Here is a 14049-nt window from a genome sequence, read left to right as displayed (position 1 = left end):
CAGGCTGGAGCAGATCATGGCAATCATCCAGGCCAGTGACATGCTGGAACAAACACAGTTATTTGTGTGATTGAAACTTGTCTAAAGCTTGTAGAGTATTAAACTTGCTCTGGTTCACTCCTTGCAGCAGAGGTGCTGTTCACAGCCTGCTGAAGGTGGGAGAAGGCTTCACCTACAGGAAATTTGCACCATTAAATGACTGGTCTAATGACACCAAACAACATGGAAAGTAAATCAACGTTACTTATGTAAACAGCAGTTTAATTAGGATAATCACTGATGCAAATCATTGTGTATGTTGTGCCTCCAACAGAAAATCCATTTCAAAAGGCTTCACAAACTTCTGGTTTTCTGTGCCTAATTTGGAATCTTTATGGTGGTAAAAGGTTTTAATTTCAGTGTTTGTTTAATTATTAGCGATTCGTTGTTCTTCAAATTGCATTAGATTTGAGGAGCCAAAAGGAGTCTCAGTCTGGGTTGTGAGTGCTGAGTGTTCTCCACTGGATGTCAGATGTTTGACTGGTGGGATAATAGCAAACTGGGAGGATCACTTGGAGCAGGACTGCTCTGAATGTTTTGGGAAGATCATTTATATCATCTCATCAACGCTAATGACCCGCTTTCCTGTCCTGTCAAAAATATTTATGCCCTAGTTTATTAATGGTAATTAATCCAGCAATAATAAGGCCTTCTTTGTATTTTGGGTGCTGTTGTTTACTCTGTGTCCTAGTGTGATCTCTTGCATTTACATTCCTAGTTTCTTACATATTTCAAGACAGAAAATAAGCATTTTATTCTTTTGATGAAGAAATCACAGCCTTGTGGCACGCATGCCATTAGAAATATGAGTTGCTCATGGAATAAAATCTGCTTTTTCCTTGCTGGAGAGGATGAAGGTGCAGCCCCCTAAGTAATATAATGACTTTTATTCAGCTCTGAAATAGTCATTGACAGAAGAAAGAATTGAAACACTTTGGAAATGGAATGTAATCTAATCTATGGCTGTTACAAAAACAATCAATTCATTGTGCCCTCCAAACTGAGTGCTTTTGGTTTATTACCTATGATGCCCTTGCTGTCTCACTGCTAGTTTATCTTTCCTTGGGTGTTACTCTCTGCCCGTGCCACTGCAGTGCCTTTTCTGTTTGAAATCAGCCTTGAAGTTTATTTGTGATGTTCTGATTTTTTTTTTTTATTGCTTTTTAAAATATGTCAGGTACAATTCTCCTCTCTGGACTCTGTGGCTCTAGCAAATGTCAAATATGATTAACTAATTTCCTGAGCAGGAAGAACCCCAATGTGTTCGCTCTCAGATTTTTGCAAGATCAGCATACAAACACTGGCTAATGTCACTCTGTTCTGAGAGCACCCTCTAAATATTAATGTCTGTCAGACTGGCTTTTTATTTTATTCTTTTACTGTTATGTAGTCAGGGAGAAATTCAGTCAAGGTTTTGTAGAGAACTTACTGCTCAAAAGGTCTTCCTCTTGCCCAAAAAAGATGGTTCATTTTTTCCACTGTGTGGATTACACGACTTTCTCACTTTAAATGATTTCTTTCTCTGATAGAGGACAAAATTAATAGTTTCTGGGGGGAGAATGTCATCTGTATTTAATGAAAACATGAATTAATTTCTGGGCATTCTACTGAACAGACATTCTGACTTAAATGTGACTTATTTTACAGTGGCAGCGTCTATAGGAGATGTCACCTGCTGTGCTCGTGACCGATGGCTCTGACCTTGTCACTAAACTGCAAGAGGTCTTTACTTAAAAAGGCCTTGCAGTAAAGGATCTCTTTTGTATGTTCCAAAGACATTTTCCAAATCCTAGAGCTGTTCTTAATTTCTTGATGTCGAGGATCAGTTTTGTACTTCCTTAAGGAAAAAAAAAAAAAGTCAGGAAATCACCTGTTCAGCTGTATCCCATTTATTTTCCAGATATTTTTCTTCAGTTTCATAACCTCCCCTGATGTTTGTGTCATGTTTAATGGAAATATGAAAATACACTGTGCAGAGCTGTCTCAAGAGCATGATTATCCTAGATTTTTTTGATGATAAAGTCATTCTTGCCATTTATTACTGTGTTTATCTCACTATCCCTATTCTGAGGTTATGATTATGTGACAGGGGTGGTTTAAGAGGGTCAGGAACTCAGTGCACAGGCCTATGGAGAGGCTGGATGGGAGGGTGCTGGTGCTGCAGCTATCGCTGATCGGAAAATAATGACTGTTCTTCAGGCTTGCTGTAACATATCTCAGTTTCCACTGCTGTGAGCAACTGGATTCTGTTCCTCAGGGATTCATTACTCAGGGCTGTCGGTGCCCTCTGCATTATATGGAGCGAGTTTAGTGCTTATCAAAAGAAGCACGTAACAAACCCGGCTGTGGCAGCATCACTGGTTTGGTTTCCATTTGCTAATTGACTTTTGCTGGAGCTTGAGGTTGATTCCTGTATCCCTTTGCTATCCCTTGGAAATCTGCTGGGGTTTGCAGCTATTCAAATGCCTCTCGAGCACCACCTCTTCATTCCAAGCCTTATTTCTGCCCGAGAGTGAATAAACTCATATGTGTGGCTTTCTGGAGATTGATCTTTCTCCTCTGCTTCATTTTGGAGGCTGACACAATTTTTTTCTCCATCAGTCAAAATGACCCAGCATTCATATTGAGGCTCTTTCTGGCAAAGCCCTTTGCAAGCACATTGAATTAGCCCCTTTCTCTTTCCTAGAGGGCTTTCTGCTTTATTCCTTCATCAGGCGACCTGCCAGCTCCACTATCAATTCTTGTCTGTTCCATTAGCCCGGGCGGCTTTTGATGGGTTAGACATGTGAGGGAGACTTTTAAATGTGATGTTTGTCAATGTTCCTTCAGTTCACATTACTGGGATGTTAACTTTGTTTTTCTGTACTTGGAGAGTATTTATTTCTACTGCTATTTCTCATCCTGGCCTCAATTCAGTTCAGTTTTCTGAAGCAGATGTTGTGGTGTCTTGATCCTTGCTCTCTGTTCTTGCTTTTCCAGTTATTTATCTGCTTTCTCCTATTGATTAAGACAGGCCCAACTGGAAATTCTCAAACTCCCATGTCCCTCCATGAAGGGAAGAAGGGATCTGGTAGTGCTTGCCTGACAGAATAGTTCTACATAGGTTTTAAGAGCCACTTAGAGGAAAGTGCCACAAGAGTGTTGTAGTAGAACAACAGAAAATACAATACTGAGTGCAGAACAGAGGTAAATAATTTGAATCTGCTGTGGCAGCAGTCGTAACACACAAAAGATAATAAGTGACTCTAATCTGAAATATAATCTGAAATGTTTTAAATTACTAAAAATGGGTAATAATAATATTTCTTAAAAAATAGCTAGGACCATATCCCTAGCATAGATACAGCAGGAATCAGTAATTCACTTCAATGTTTTTCCCTATCAAACCATTGCAGGAAAAGTTGATTTTGTGAAAATAACTCTGAACTAGGACACACAAGATGCAATTTCTGTTCCTGATTCAGTGGTTTACTCAGTGACCTTTAGACAGAACATTTTCCTTCTGCTCCCATTTTCCTGCTGTGAAATGAGAATGAGCCTTGTTTCTCCCATGCATTGCCAGTCCTTCTACATGGCCAGTCCTTCTAAATTCATAGGCTTCAGGATATGGCCTGTTGTTATTCTTCATGGTATTAGGAGGGCAGTTTATGTATTGTTACATAAAAATATTACAGAAAAGCTTCCATTTTCTTCTCTGGAACACTCTAGATCTGATTTCTGCACTCCTCAGGAAATATCCCTGATGGTTACTAAGGTTTTCTCCCATACAGAGTGCTTGGAGTATTGTATTTTTCTCCACAATATCCTAATTTGGTGCACGATGTGCTGTTTGAATATTCAGTATTTAAAAAGGGTTTTTCTCAATATCAGTCTTTGATAGTGTTATTTTCATCTTCTCATTTTTACAATGCTTCGCTAATAAACTGGAGAACTTATGGAATATCACTGGAATGCTCACAAACACAGCATTAAATAACTTGACAACAGATTAATTTAGATTTATTCCTATTTTAGCCTTCACCATTGCAAAAAGTGCTGTTATTCATAGTTCAGTTTTGCAGGCAGGTCTGTGTTTGCTCACATATTGTATTCCAAGCACTCACATCTTGAATGGACAGGCTGTATTTTAACTTGCACATAAAGAGTGAATTCAGTGAATTCTGGAGCTCTTGCAATGACCCCATATTGAGGGACAGCTGGAAGTGCTTACAATGTACTGAGCAAGTGAGCTGATGACAGGCCCAGTTCATTTAGAAATTTTAATGGACAAGAATTGATATGGGTTGCAGGATTTGAAAAGGTTTCATTTTCAGCAGTGTGGAATTAATTGGCCCAAACCTGTCGTGTGCTTGAGCAGTAATTGGTGTGCTCAGTGCCCCCAGCTTAGGGGTGAGCCCAGCTCTGGGTTTGTGTTATCAAATTGGGAATGGAGACTAGTTTGTCCAATTAGACTTGAATCACAATGTTTTGAGATGCAGCTAATCTAATTACTTCTTTATTGACATCTCTTTTCTTTTTGCTCTTTTAAAATCTCTCGTGAGAGAGAGGGGAAGCACTGGAGATAAACTGAGGAATGTGACCTGTCACAAATATCTCCATAAAATCTGAACTTTCCAAGCATTTGAATGTATCAAAACATGCTGGAGCAGTTACATCTCTTAGACATTCACACCATATTACATTTTAAGTTGATCATTAAGAAGCTTTTTTGCTTTTTTTTCCTATTACAATGATTCTTAAATAAAAAGAAAACCTTTGTGATAAAATACAGAGAAAAGGAAAAAAATATGTCACTTTCCTCTAGTCTTTGTCGTGCAGCCACAAGAGTTGCTGAAATCTTTGAGGTTTGCCCAAAAAGGAAAAGGTCAGGAAAGTGAGGTGGCAGCTTAGTGTCCTTCCACATGGCATCAAAGTGAATGTCAGGCAGTGGGTCTAAATATATCTTATATTCAGTTATTTGATTAGAGATTGTAAGTGAGTCTTGATGGTAACAGAATGTGGCTTGAGGCAGATTTGGATGTAGTTTGTGTCCCTCAGCACTGTCCCAGCAGCACTGATTGGGGCAGGAGGAGCCCTTTGACTTCCCTGAACTGCCTCCTTCCCGAACTGCCAGCGTGGATCCTGGAGCTCCTTTGGTGTCTGCACCTGCTCTGGCTGAATTCTAACAAAGGAACCTGCTTTTGTGCTGCTTTGTTTTGTTTTTTAAACCATAAAGTCAGCAGTAGTTCAAAGCCAGCCCGGGAGCTGTGTTGCATACAGATGTGTGCTGTATCCAGGCGTTGCTGGTGGGAAGCCTCAGCTGCAGCCACTGAGAATGCAGATTAAATGTGGTCAGAGATTTGCTCAAGTTGCATTGGATGTAAAACAATAGCAGTTTTGACCTTACTCATCAAGTAATTAGGTGCTTATTGAAGTGTTTGGTGGAGTCAGCTATCTGCACCTTTGGGAGGGTGAAATTACTGTGGTAGTTAAGGCCATTCACCTTTTCCTATAACCTCTGCTTGCAAAAATAATATTGTAGAGAAGTCCTTGATGTTCTTAGATGTTACTTCCACCATTCAGGGCTTCTTGTATATAGCCTTCAAGGCTGACATCTCCTCAGCCTGAAAAGGGTTAGTGGGTTTGTGTTGAACATTAGCTTAATTTTCAGGTAATTTCCAGTACTTGGCTCAGGTTGTTTTGCCCTCAGTGACCAAACACCCACCAGTTCTGAAAGTGCAGTACATTTTATCATAGAATGGTCTGGATTGGAAGGCACCTTAAATATCATCTCCTTCCACCCCCCCTATAATTTCTTCTTTATTTGTCAACACAAGAAAGCTGCTGTGGTTTGAAGTTAAAACCACTTCTTTTCTCTCTCCTAAAGTCTGGGGCAGAGGCAACATCTGCCTGTGCCTTCCCTGTCCAAAGGGGTTCACTGAATTTCCGTGTTCATACAGGGGAGGTGATTAATAGTTAGGCTGGAGTGCAGACTGTTTTTTCCTGACACTTTAATATGTTAATCATTTGAGCTGAGTTCCTTCTATCAGCAAAATCATCTTCACCTCTATGTACCCCCTGGCTTGTTAACATAATCTAGTTTTTGGGTGGTATTTTACTGCAGGAGTAGTGATTCAGCTGCACTCTTCACTACAGAGCTTTTCCCTGGCTTTTGTATGTGCACAGTTTCCATTATTAACCTGCAGTTAAATGCTTCTTGAATGAAATTTGATTTTCAGGTATTACCTTAATTGCCTTGTCTAAAATGAAGGATATATGTTTATTTAATTTGACATTTTCCCCTTTTACCTTCTCAAGTGTGTTTGTGCTGTGCAGAAGCAACTCTGCCTTTAAATTAATTTTTCCAGTTGGTGTATAGTGTAAACTCCAGTAACTTCTAATTTTCTGTGATCTCTCCCATACTAAACTGCTTCCCACCAGATAGTTTTCATAGCATAAGTGTCCAAGTACATACTGTAAAGAGAAAATATAGTGTATATAGTGTGCATTTATATCTGTATATACAGCATGGTTACATGTATATAATATAAAAATGTCTTATTTCTTACCTGCCTCCTTGCCATCTTTACAATCCCTATGTTATATGTCACTAAAACTGTGACCAGCTGTGGTAGTTTTGCATAAAATCTGTGGGAGGAGCCTGGAATATTTTGTCTTGGTTTCCAGTTCCATCTCCCAGTTCCCTGTGTGACTCTGGAGTCTCAGGGTGTGCTTTGTGTTCTCTCAGGGGTGGCACAACCCCTGAACAAATTGATTTAAAACAATCAGATTCCCTGCAGCCTGGAAGGTGTAAGAACCAATCGATCAGCCAAGGGCAGACTAAGGTGCATCACCTCACTAATAAAAGAACCAAATCCCTCCTTGGAGTGGGGCTCCTGGGCCACTTCCCAGTGTTTAACAGATAACAGGGAAATGGAATAAATGAATGCTCATGCCTGGATTATATCCCTGAATACCAGTGGAAAGTTCTTATGTGCAGATGCCTTCTCAGAATTAGAATTTAAAATAACGTGGATATACATGACAGCTGGAAATACCAATTTTTTTTTTCTTCAACATGAATACTGTGATTTCTTGGGACAAAATTGAAAATTATATCTTTTCCTGGCAAGATGTTTACTGCTTTTCAATACTTTTTCTTCCCCTGTTGTAATTATAGGGTAAATGCAAGCATTTATTTTTGCTAACATTTTGTCTTAAATAGGCATGGAATGAAAAATTAACAAAAAATGGGGTTTATTTCACTGATTTTTGCAGGAGCTTTATTATTCTCATTAGCTTCAGGCCATCAGAAAGTTAGTGCTCTCAGGTACTGCACAAAATGAGTATGAATATTCAGTCATAAACACATTTGAGAGCTGTTTGCTTATTCCCCTGTTTATACTCAAATAATAGTGAGGGAGTGCAAAGCAGGTTTTTAAGGGACAGCAGAATTAAGTGCTTGGGATTTTGGCTCGGCTTATGCAGAGGCATTGAGCAGAAAAATAACATTTTCCCTCTTACAGATATCCTTCAGGTGTCAGTTCTGCAGGATCCTGGTTTTATTACATCAATCACAAGCAGCTTAAGGCTTCCAAAAACATAGTCACAGACAGATGTTGAGCCTGTCTGGGGATTAGAAATATCCTCTTCCATTAAGTATAAATTAACTTAATCACCAGGTATGAAAGATAAGCAGCATAAACATCATTCCCTGAAGCTTTCATTAAAATTAAAATTCTATTTAAAACTAGGCTTGTACTTTCTATGACTTGATCCCCCTTCAAAGAGATTATATCTGCTGTAAATTTTTACAGTGACAGAGTGACAGAAATTAATGTACTGGGGGCAGTGATGTTCTCTATAATTTAACTTCTGCTGCTAGTCATCTTTTAGCAAGAGAGATGATTGGCTTATTTTTAAGTAATAATTGGTCTCTAGTCTCTGAAAAACTGAGAAAGCAATAAAACTGCCTAGCACCCAGTTGCCACAAAATGAAAGCATAAAGCCACATGACTTAATAGCAGTGTAATCATCAGGAGTGTTATTTTGTGTATGAGAGTTCACCTGCTTTAATAGGAGGATTAAGGCTGATAAAATGCAATTGCACTGCTGCTTTCTGCTCTGTTGGATGACAGGATAAAGCTCCTTTTCTGTCCCAGCATAAGCACAAGTGCTTTCTAAGAATAATTTCCACATGGGAAGAAATATCCTGGGGTTTTAGTTCTTTTTCTGTTCTCTGGGAAGACACTTGGTGGTCTAATTTCAGTGTATTCCCAGGCTTTAAAATGGGTTTGCCTTTGCACTATCCTGTATTATTATTTTACAGGAACATTTTTCTAAAGTAACAAAAGAAACTCTGGAGAAATAATGAGGCACATAAGTACCTTGAAAGCAAATAGTGAACACAAATAAATCTACTAGGAATAATAACAGCTCCCTCCACAAAAAATAAAGTATCAGGGACTATATTTAATGATCTTTGTTCTATTATAATTTTTTGCTACAGTGGAATGAAGTCTTTGGGTGCAGGATATGCATTGCTTATCCATTATTTCATTACAGTAATGCCATATTTTCTGCAGCACTCACAGCTGACAGGTAATAGCATAAGCATTCACTGCTTCTGTTACATTAAAAGTAATAAATATGTAGCTAATACAGACTGATATCACCATTATTCTTAATGTTGGAAGTAAAGTAAACTCAATTAATAATTAGGAAATAGCTGGGTTTTTTTTCAGCACCTGAGATTCCTCAGATGCATTTCTTCTTTAATGATTTAAACTACGTGTTAGGGAAGGCTACAGAAATCTCTCAAACCAGAGCTCCAGTCTTCTCTGCATACGAAATGAAATCGTCAGTAGTGTTCTCATCCATGGCTTTGTGTCCTCGGTGTGGAGCAGATCAGGATCCACGCCAAGTTCCTGCATCTTGGAAAGGCTCGTTAACACCGTGCGAAGGCTGCAAACTTCCAGTCGTCTGTTTTCTGCCAAAAGCCATTTAATCTTTAATGAGAAGTGTTCATTTTTATAATAAATCCATCAATCTGAAGAGGCAGCGAACCATCCCTCTCCAAAAGGGAACTGATGGCTGTGGCAAGGAACTAACACTCCTGGGACAGGAATGGGAAGCCTGGAAGGGGCGGACGCTGCGGGTGAGAGCTGCTGTGATGGCTCTGACAGGCTGCAGGGGTTTAACTTTTCCAAGAGTCTGATGAATTGTTCTGGTCTTGTTAAGCAAATGCCAAAGCTGTGGAATACATTTTTAATTGATCCATGGATTCACCTAAAATGCCTTTGCCAACTCTCCCTTCCGCAGTGAACACCATTCCAGACCTGGAAGCTGCAAGGGAAATTCAACTGCTCGTGCTCACAATAACATTAAAATCTAAGGGAAGAGATGTACCCAATTTATTTCTCTAAGTGAGATATGGGTCCTTTTCTCTCAGAGAGAGATTGAAATTCTGCTTTCAGCACTTTGTGCTTCCCAGAGACAGAACAGCTGCTGTGTTTTCAAAATGTATTTGGTATGATCAGAAGTTCGTTGTCTGCCAACAACATGGTGATTATCAATCCTTATGTTTAATCTGATGGATTCTGCTCTTTGAAATATGGACTCTTCACTGGGCTTGCTTTGCCTGCCTCAAAGCATTCTCCAAGTGTTGAATAACTCTATGTAAGAGCAATAATTTTTCTAACATAACGTCAAAAATCTCTTACTCCGTGGGTTTAACATTGTTTTAATACTTTTATCTTTGTACAACTGTGTTATTATTTTGAAAGGAGGAAATACTTGTGCTATTGATGTTTTTTTACTTTGCCAGAGGGCGAAGAGGGGATGAATATTCAGTTTCTTCAAATGACACTTCACCAGTGGCCGGAACAAAACAAAAGCTGATTACTCACACAACGTGCAGGCAAACCATGAAACTGTTCTTGCTATGACATCCTGGGAGTGCTGGAAGTCTGTGTTAATAAAAGTAATGGGATTAGTTCATAAAAGCAAATTCATGAATGGCTGATAATGCAGAGACACTGCTCAGGCTTTGCCTTGATTTTCTAAATGATTTATTTCTGTGAATGAGAACACAAACATTTCATAACTACACGCTCCAGGTACTAACACAGATCTGTTCTTTGGGAGGTCCATATTCTGTGGTGATAAATGGCTGGATAGATAGATTTGTCATGCAAAATATTCTTTGGTTTTAACTATGTTAACATAGCCCTTGCTTGGAGAATAGAGGCTCAGCTGAGGGAATAATTATAGCTTCAGAATCCAGAACATAATATTTTCTTTTATTAGGTAAGCAGTTGTAAGCTGATACCGAAATTGCTTAATTTATACTTCTAGCAATGCCCTAAATGTAAAATATAGCAAGTGAGCATTCTTAGAAATATTAATATTGTGATTCTTACCCCAGTTGACTGAGAATTTGAGAGTGAAATTTTATGTGCAAGTATACAAAATGCTGTGAATTTTGAAGCCCTTAATTAGTAGTTGCAAATTTGTTTGTCCCTTAGCAACTTGTATTTGCATAAAGATTAAGGCTGGTCAGAGTGAAAAGGATAAAACATAGATGGCGGAAACATTAATAAATTAGTAATCATGTATAAAAGATAAGTAGTCTTAGATGTCATTTCCACAAGCTTTATTAAAATTTAAATTTTTTTTTTAAAGCTGCAGTTAATATTTTCTCCACAGTTGATCATTTCTAAAGAAAGATCTGTCATAAGCTGCAGAATTAGAGAAATTAATGTATTGAGGTCAGACATTAGTATGTAAATTAAGCTTTGCTTTTTTCTGGGTGGCAACAGAAGCATTACCTTATATTTGACCTTTCATTCATTTGCCTGACTCAGCTATGTCAGTCAAAACAATTAATTCTAACGAGCAGCTTTAAAGTGTGGGGCTCAGCTTCCTTCTCCTCCCCTTGCCTGTTGGGAATTCCGTGAGAGAGGAGCTAATGGAGGGAACCCGGGCAGGATTCTCTCTCTGGAGATGGGGAGTTTCTGGTCCCTCCTCCACAACCCCATTGCAGGACTTCTCCAGGGGCAGTTTGCCCAGAGCAGCTGTGGCTGCCCCACCCCTGGAAGTGTCCAAGGCCAGGTTGGACGGGGCTGGCACAACCTGGGCTAGTGGAAGGTGTCTCTGCCCGTGGCAAGGGGTGGGACTGGATGGCCTTTAAGGTTCCTTCCATCCCAAACCATTCTGTGATTCCATGACAGATAAGATTACAAAAATGTGTACTTCTGTATTTTCCAGTTGATAATGAGTTAAAGGTAGACATGGAGATGAAAATCCCCCTCACATTTTCACTGTTGCTGGACTTGGAGCCGTATTTCTGCTCTTTGTGGCTCCTTCCTCTTGCACTCTTCACACAATCTTTCCTTCTCTGTGCTTTTTTCCCCCTCCTTTCTCTGCTCTGAGGAAGGAGCTCACGCTGGTCTTTGACTGCGTGACCCTTGGGGAGTTCTGTCATCGCCCTCACCCGTATGGTGTGGGGATGGCAGATGGCAGTGAAATGCAGGGGAAAACGTAATGGTGCATTGCAAGGAGTGTAATTTGTCTAAGGGCTGGGGCAAAAAAAAGGCTGTGCACTGATTCCTTACAAAGACATGCAGATCACAGGAAAATTCTGTATTTATAGACACAGTGCCTGGCTGTACCTACCCAGGCAGTTTGTCTTCATTAGTTGTGTTGAGACCACATCGAGGTGGGGGCATACCAATTGAATAATACAGAGAATAAACTTGCATTGAGGTAGTGCCTGTGGTAGCAGTGGAGAATTGTACCTGAATATAATCGGTGTGAGTCAGTGAAGGTGAGTGTGCAGAACAGGCAAGTCTGTGTGTCAGTTCATAATGCAGGTGTAGACAAGCTCCTGTGCAGGTTTGCTTTGAAAAGTCTGAGTTTCAATAAAAGTGCAAAATACACCTTTCACTTGAATTCACATTATATGGTCATATTAATTAAGCTCTAGTGCATTAGAAAAGGAAACGTAAGGAAATCTTGGGGGAGGAAGCTAAAGAATGAAAACAAATCATTAAACTTTATAAAAGCAGTAACCCGCAAAAGCAAATGAAGAAGTATATTCTTTTTTTTTTTTTTTTTCACTGAATGGAAATACAAGATTTGGCAGTGAAGACTAAATTAAGTTTTCTTGTTCTGATTTAAATATTTTTACAGACTTTCCCAATGTATAAGTGGAAAGGAATGAGACTTGCAGTAGCACACAAAAAAGCTACTGATACCTTTCTAATAAGAAATATGAATTTAAGAGGTGTTTCAGGTACAGATTTGTGAAGAAAGCACAGGTTTGCAGATGAGGAACTGTTGTTCCACAAGTCCTGTTTCAATGAGTAGGGGGGATGGAGAAGTCTCCAGCCTCACTCCATGGCCAGGCAGCACTGAGGGCAGAATTCATTCCTCTGAAGCTGATGCCTTTAACAGTCTCTTTAGTGTTTTCTATAAAAAATGAAATTTCCTCAGCTCTGTGCCTTTTAAAGTAAAGCTTTATATTTTTTAACTAAATACATTAACGATGAATGAATAATGTACAATCCAAAACGCTGTTGAATTTAGAATGAGAAAGGGTTCGGGGCTTCCAGGTGTCATTAAAACGAGATTATGTTCCAAACAGCACAACCCTCTCTCCTGCTGAGGACAAGGTTTCACATTTGGTCAAGGTCTGGTTCAACTGGCTGAAGATTTGAATTTTTAGATTCACGAACAGACCTTTTAAGATTAAAAATAGAAGCCTGTGTGCTTGTTGTGTCTTGGCTGTACATCCTCTCACTCTTTTGGCAGGTGTTTGATGGCAGTGAAAGCACCATCCGATCTTACATGAGCAGGAACAAAACTAATAACTTGTTACTTTAAGCTTCACTCAGCTAATGACAAAAATAACATCATTTTTCTACTTTGCTATCTGCAGCAAAGAGGGACTTTATCAAAGCACTGCCCAAGATTTGCTATTTGTTTTTAAAGATTTTTTAGACTTTTGCCTCAAAAGCGATCACATTTGTAGACATTCAACATCAGTGTGGATACAGAAGAAGTGGCATTAGTTTAAAATTCTGTAGCAATAGTGTTCTACAACATTATAATATTGTTAGCAGAGCGGGTGCTTTGTGACCCGCAGTGTGAGGGTCCCACCCGTGCAGCGGTGACTCGGTGGCACGAGTCCCACGAGTCCCACAAGTCCCACGAGCAGCCTGCTCCAGTGGAAGGTGGGGTGGAATGGGATGAGCCTTGGTCCCTCCCAACCCAAGCCCCTCTGTGATCCTGTGCCGCAGGTGTCCGCGCTTGGAGCACGTGCCGGAATCGAGCGAGTCGCTGCCGGATGCGGTGCCGGCCGAGCGGCCGGAGCCGGACGGTCCCCGGAGCCCCGAGGCCGGACTGCCCTCCCTGTGCCTCAAGCAGGTGTTCCCCAAGTACGCCAAGCAGTTCAGTTACCTGCGGCTCGTGGACAGGGTGGCCGCGCTCTTCATCCGCTTCCTGGGGGTCAAAGGCACGACCAAGCTGGGGCCGACGGGATTCCGGACCTTTATAAGGTTGGTTGGATGAAAGCTGGCCCTAATAGTGGTGCACTTGTAGGTTTTGTGATGCCTTCTAACATTGCCTGTTTTATTGTAAAATAGATACATTTTTGTCATTCCGAGCCCCTGAAATACCTGACCTATGAATCCGTGTCTGGTGGGGAGTGGGGCCTTTATTTGACAGCAGATCAGTGATACTTGGGCAGATACAATTTGCAGCCTTCGTCAACATGTCACGTTCCCAGTAAATCGGAGAAATACCATTGTGAGACAGTGACAACTGAAATTGGGTCACTTGATGTGATTGTGGCGGCTGTGGGGGCACAGCCGTGCGCCCCAGCCCGCGGGAAGGATTCCCAAATGCCAGTTCCTGATGCACTGTGCACGAAGGATTTGCATTGTGAAATTGCACCATGCAATGACAAGGAACTCAATTTATTTCTTTCACGTTCTTTTTACTTAGGACGGTTTTTTCGTTGTTTTTTAT

At 40.3% G+C, this 14049-nt stretch overlaps 1 protein-coding gene across 1 annotated transcript in view; it reads left to right on the top strand.

The window, feature by feature from the left end:
- Window positions 1-14049, top strand: part of TTLL11 (tubulin tyrosine ligase like 11) — a 36203-nt gene that overhangs the window by 18008 nt on the left and 4146 nt on the right. The window contains 1 exon segment of the mRNA XM_017810374.1: window positions 13320-13577. Within this exon segment, the coding sequence (XP_017665863.1) occupies window positions 13320-13577 (258 nt within the window).

Source organism: Lepidothrix coronata, unplaced genomic scaffold, assembly GCF_001604755.1.
Source record: "Lepidothrix coronata isolate B3197 unplaced genomic scaffold, Lepidothrix_coronata-1.0 Scaffold28, whole genome shotgun sequence".
In the NCBI taxonomy this organism is placed as follows: Eukaryota; Metazoa; Chordata; class Aves; order Passeriformes; family Pipridae; genus Lepidothrix; species Lepidothrix coronata.
This window is presented reverse-complemented; position numbering and strand designations above follow the sequence as displayed.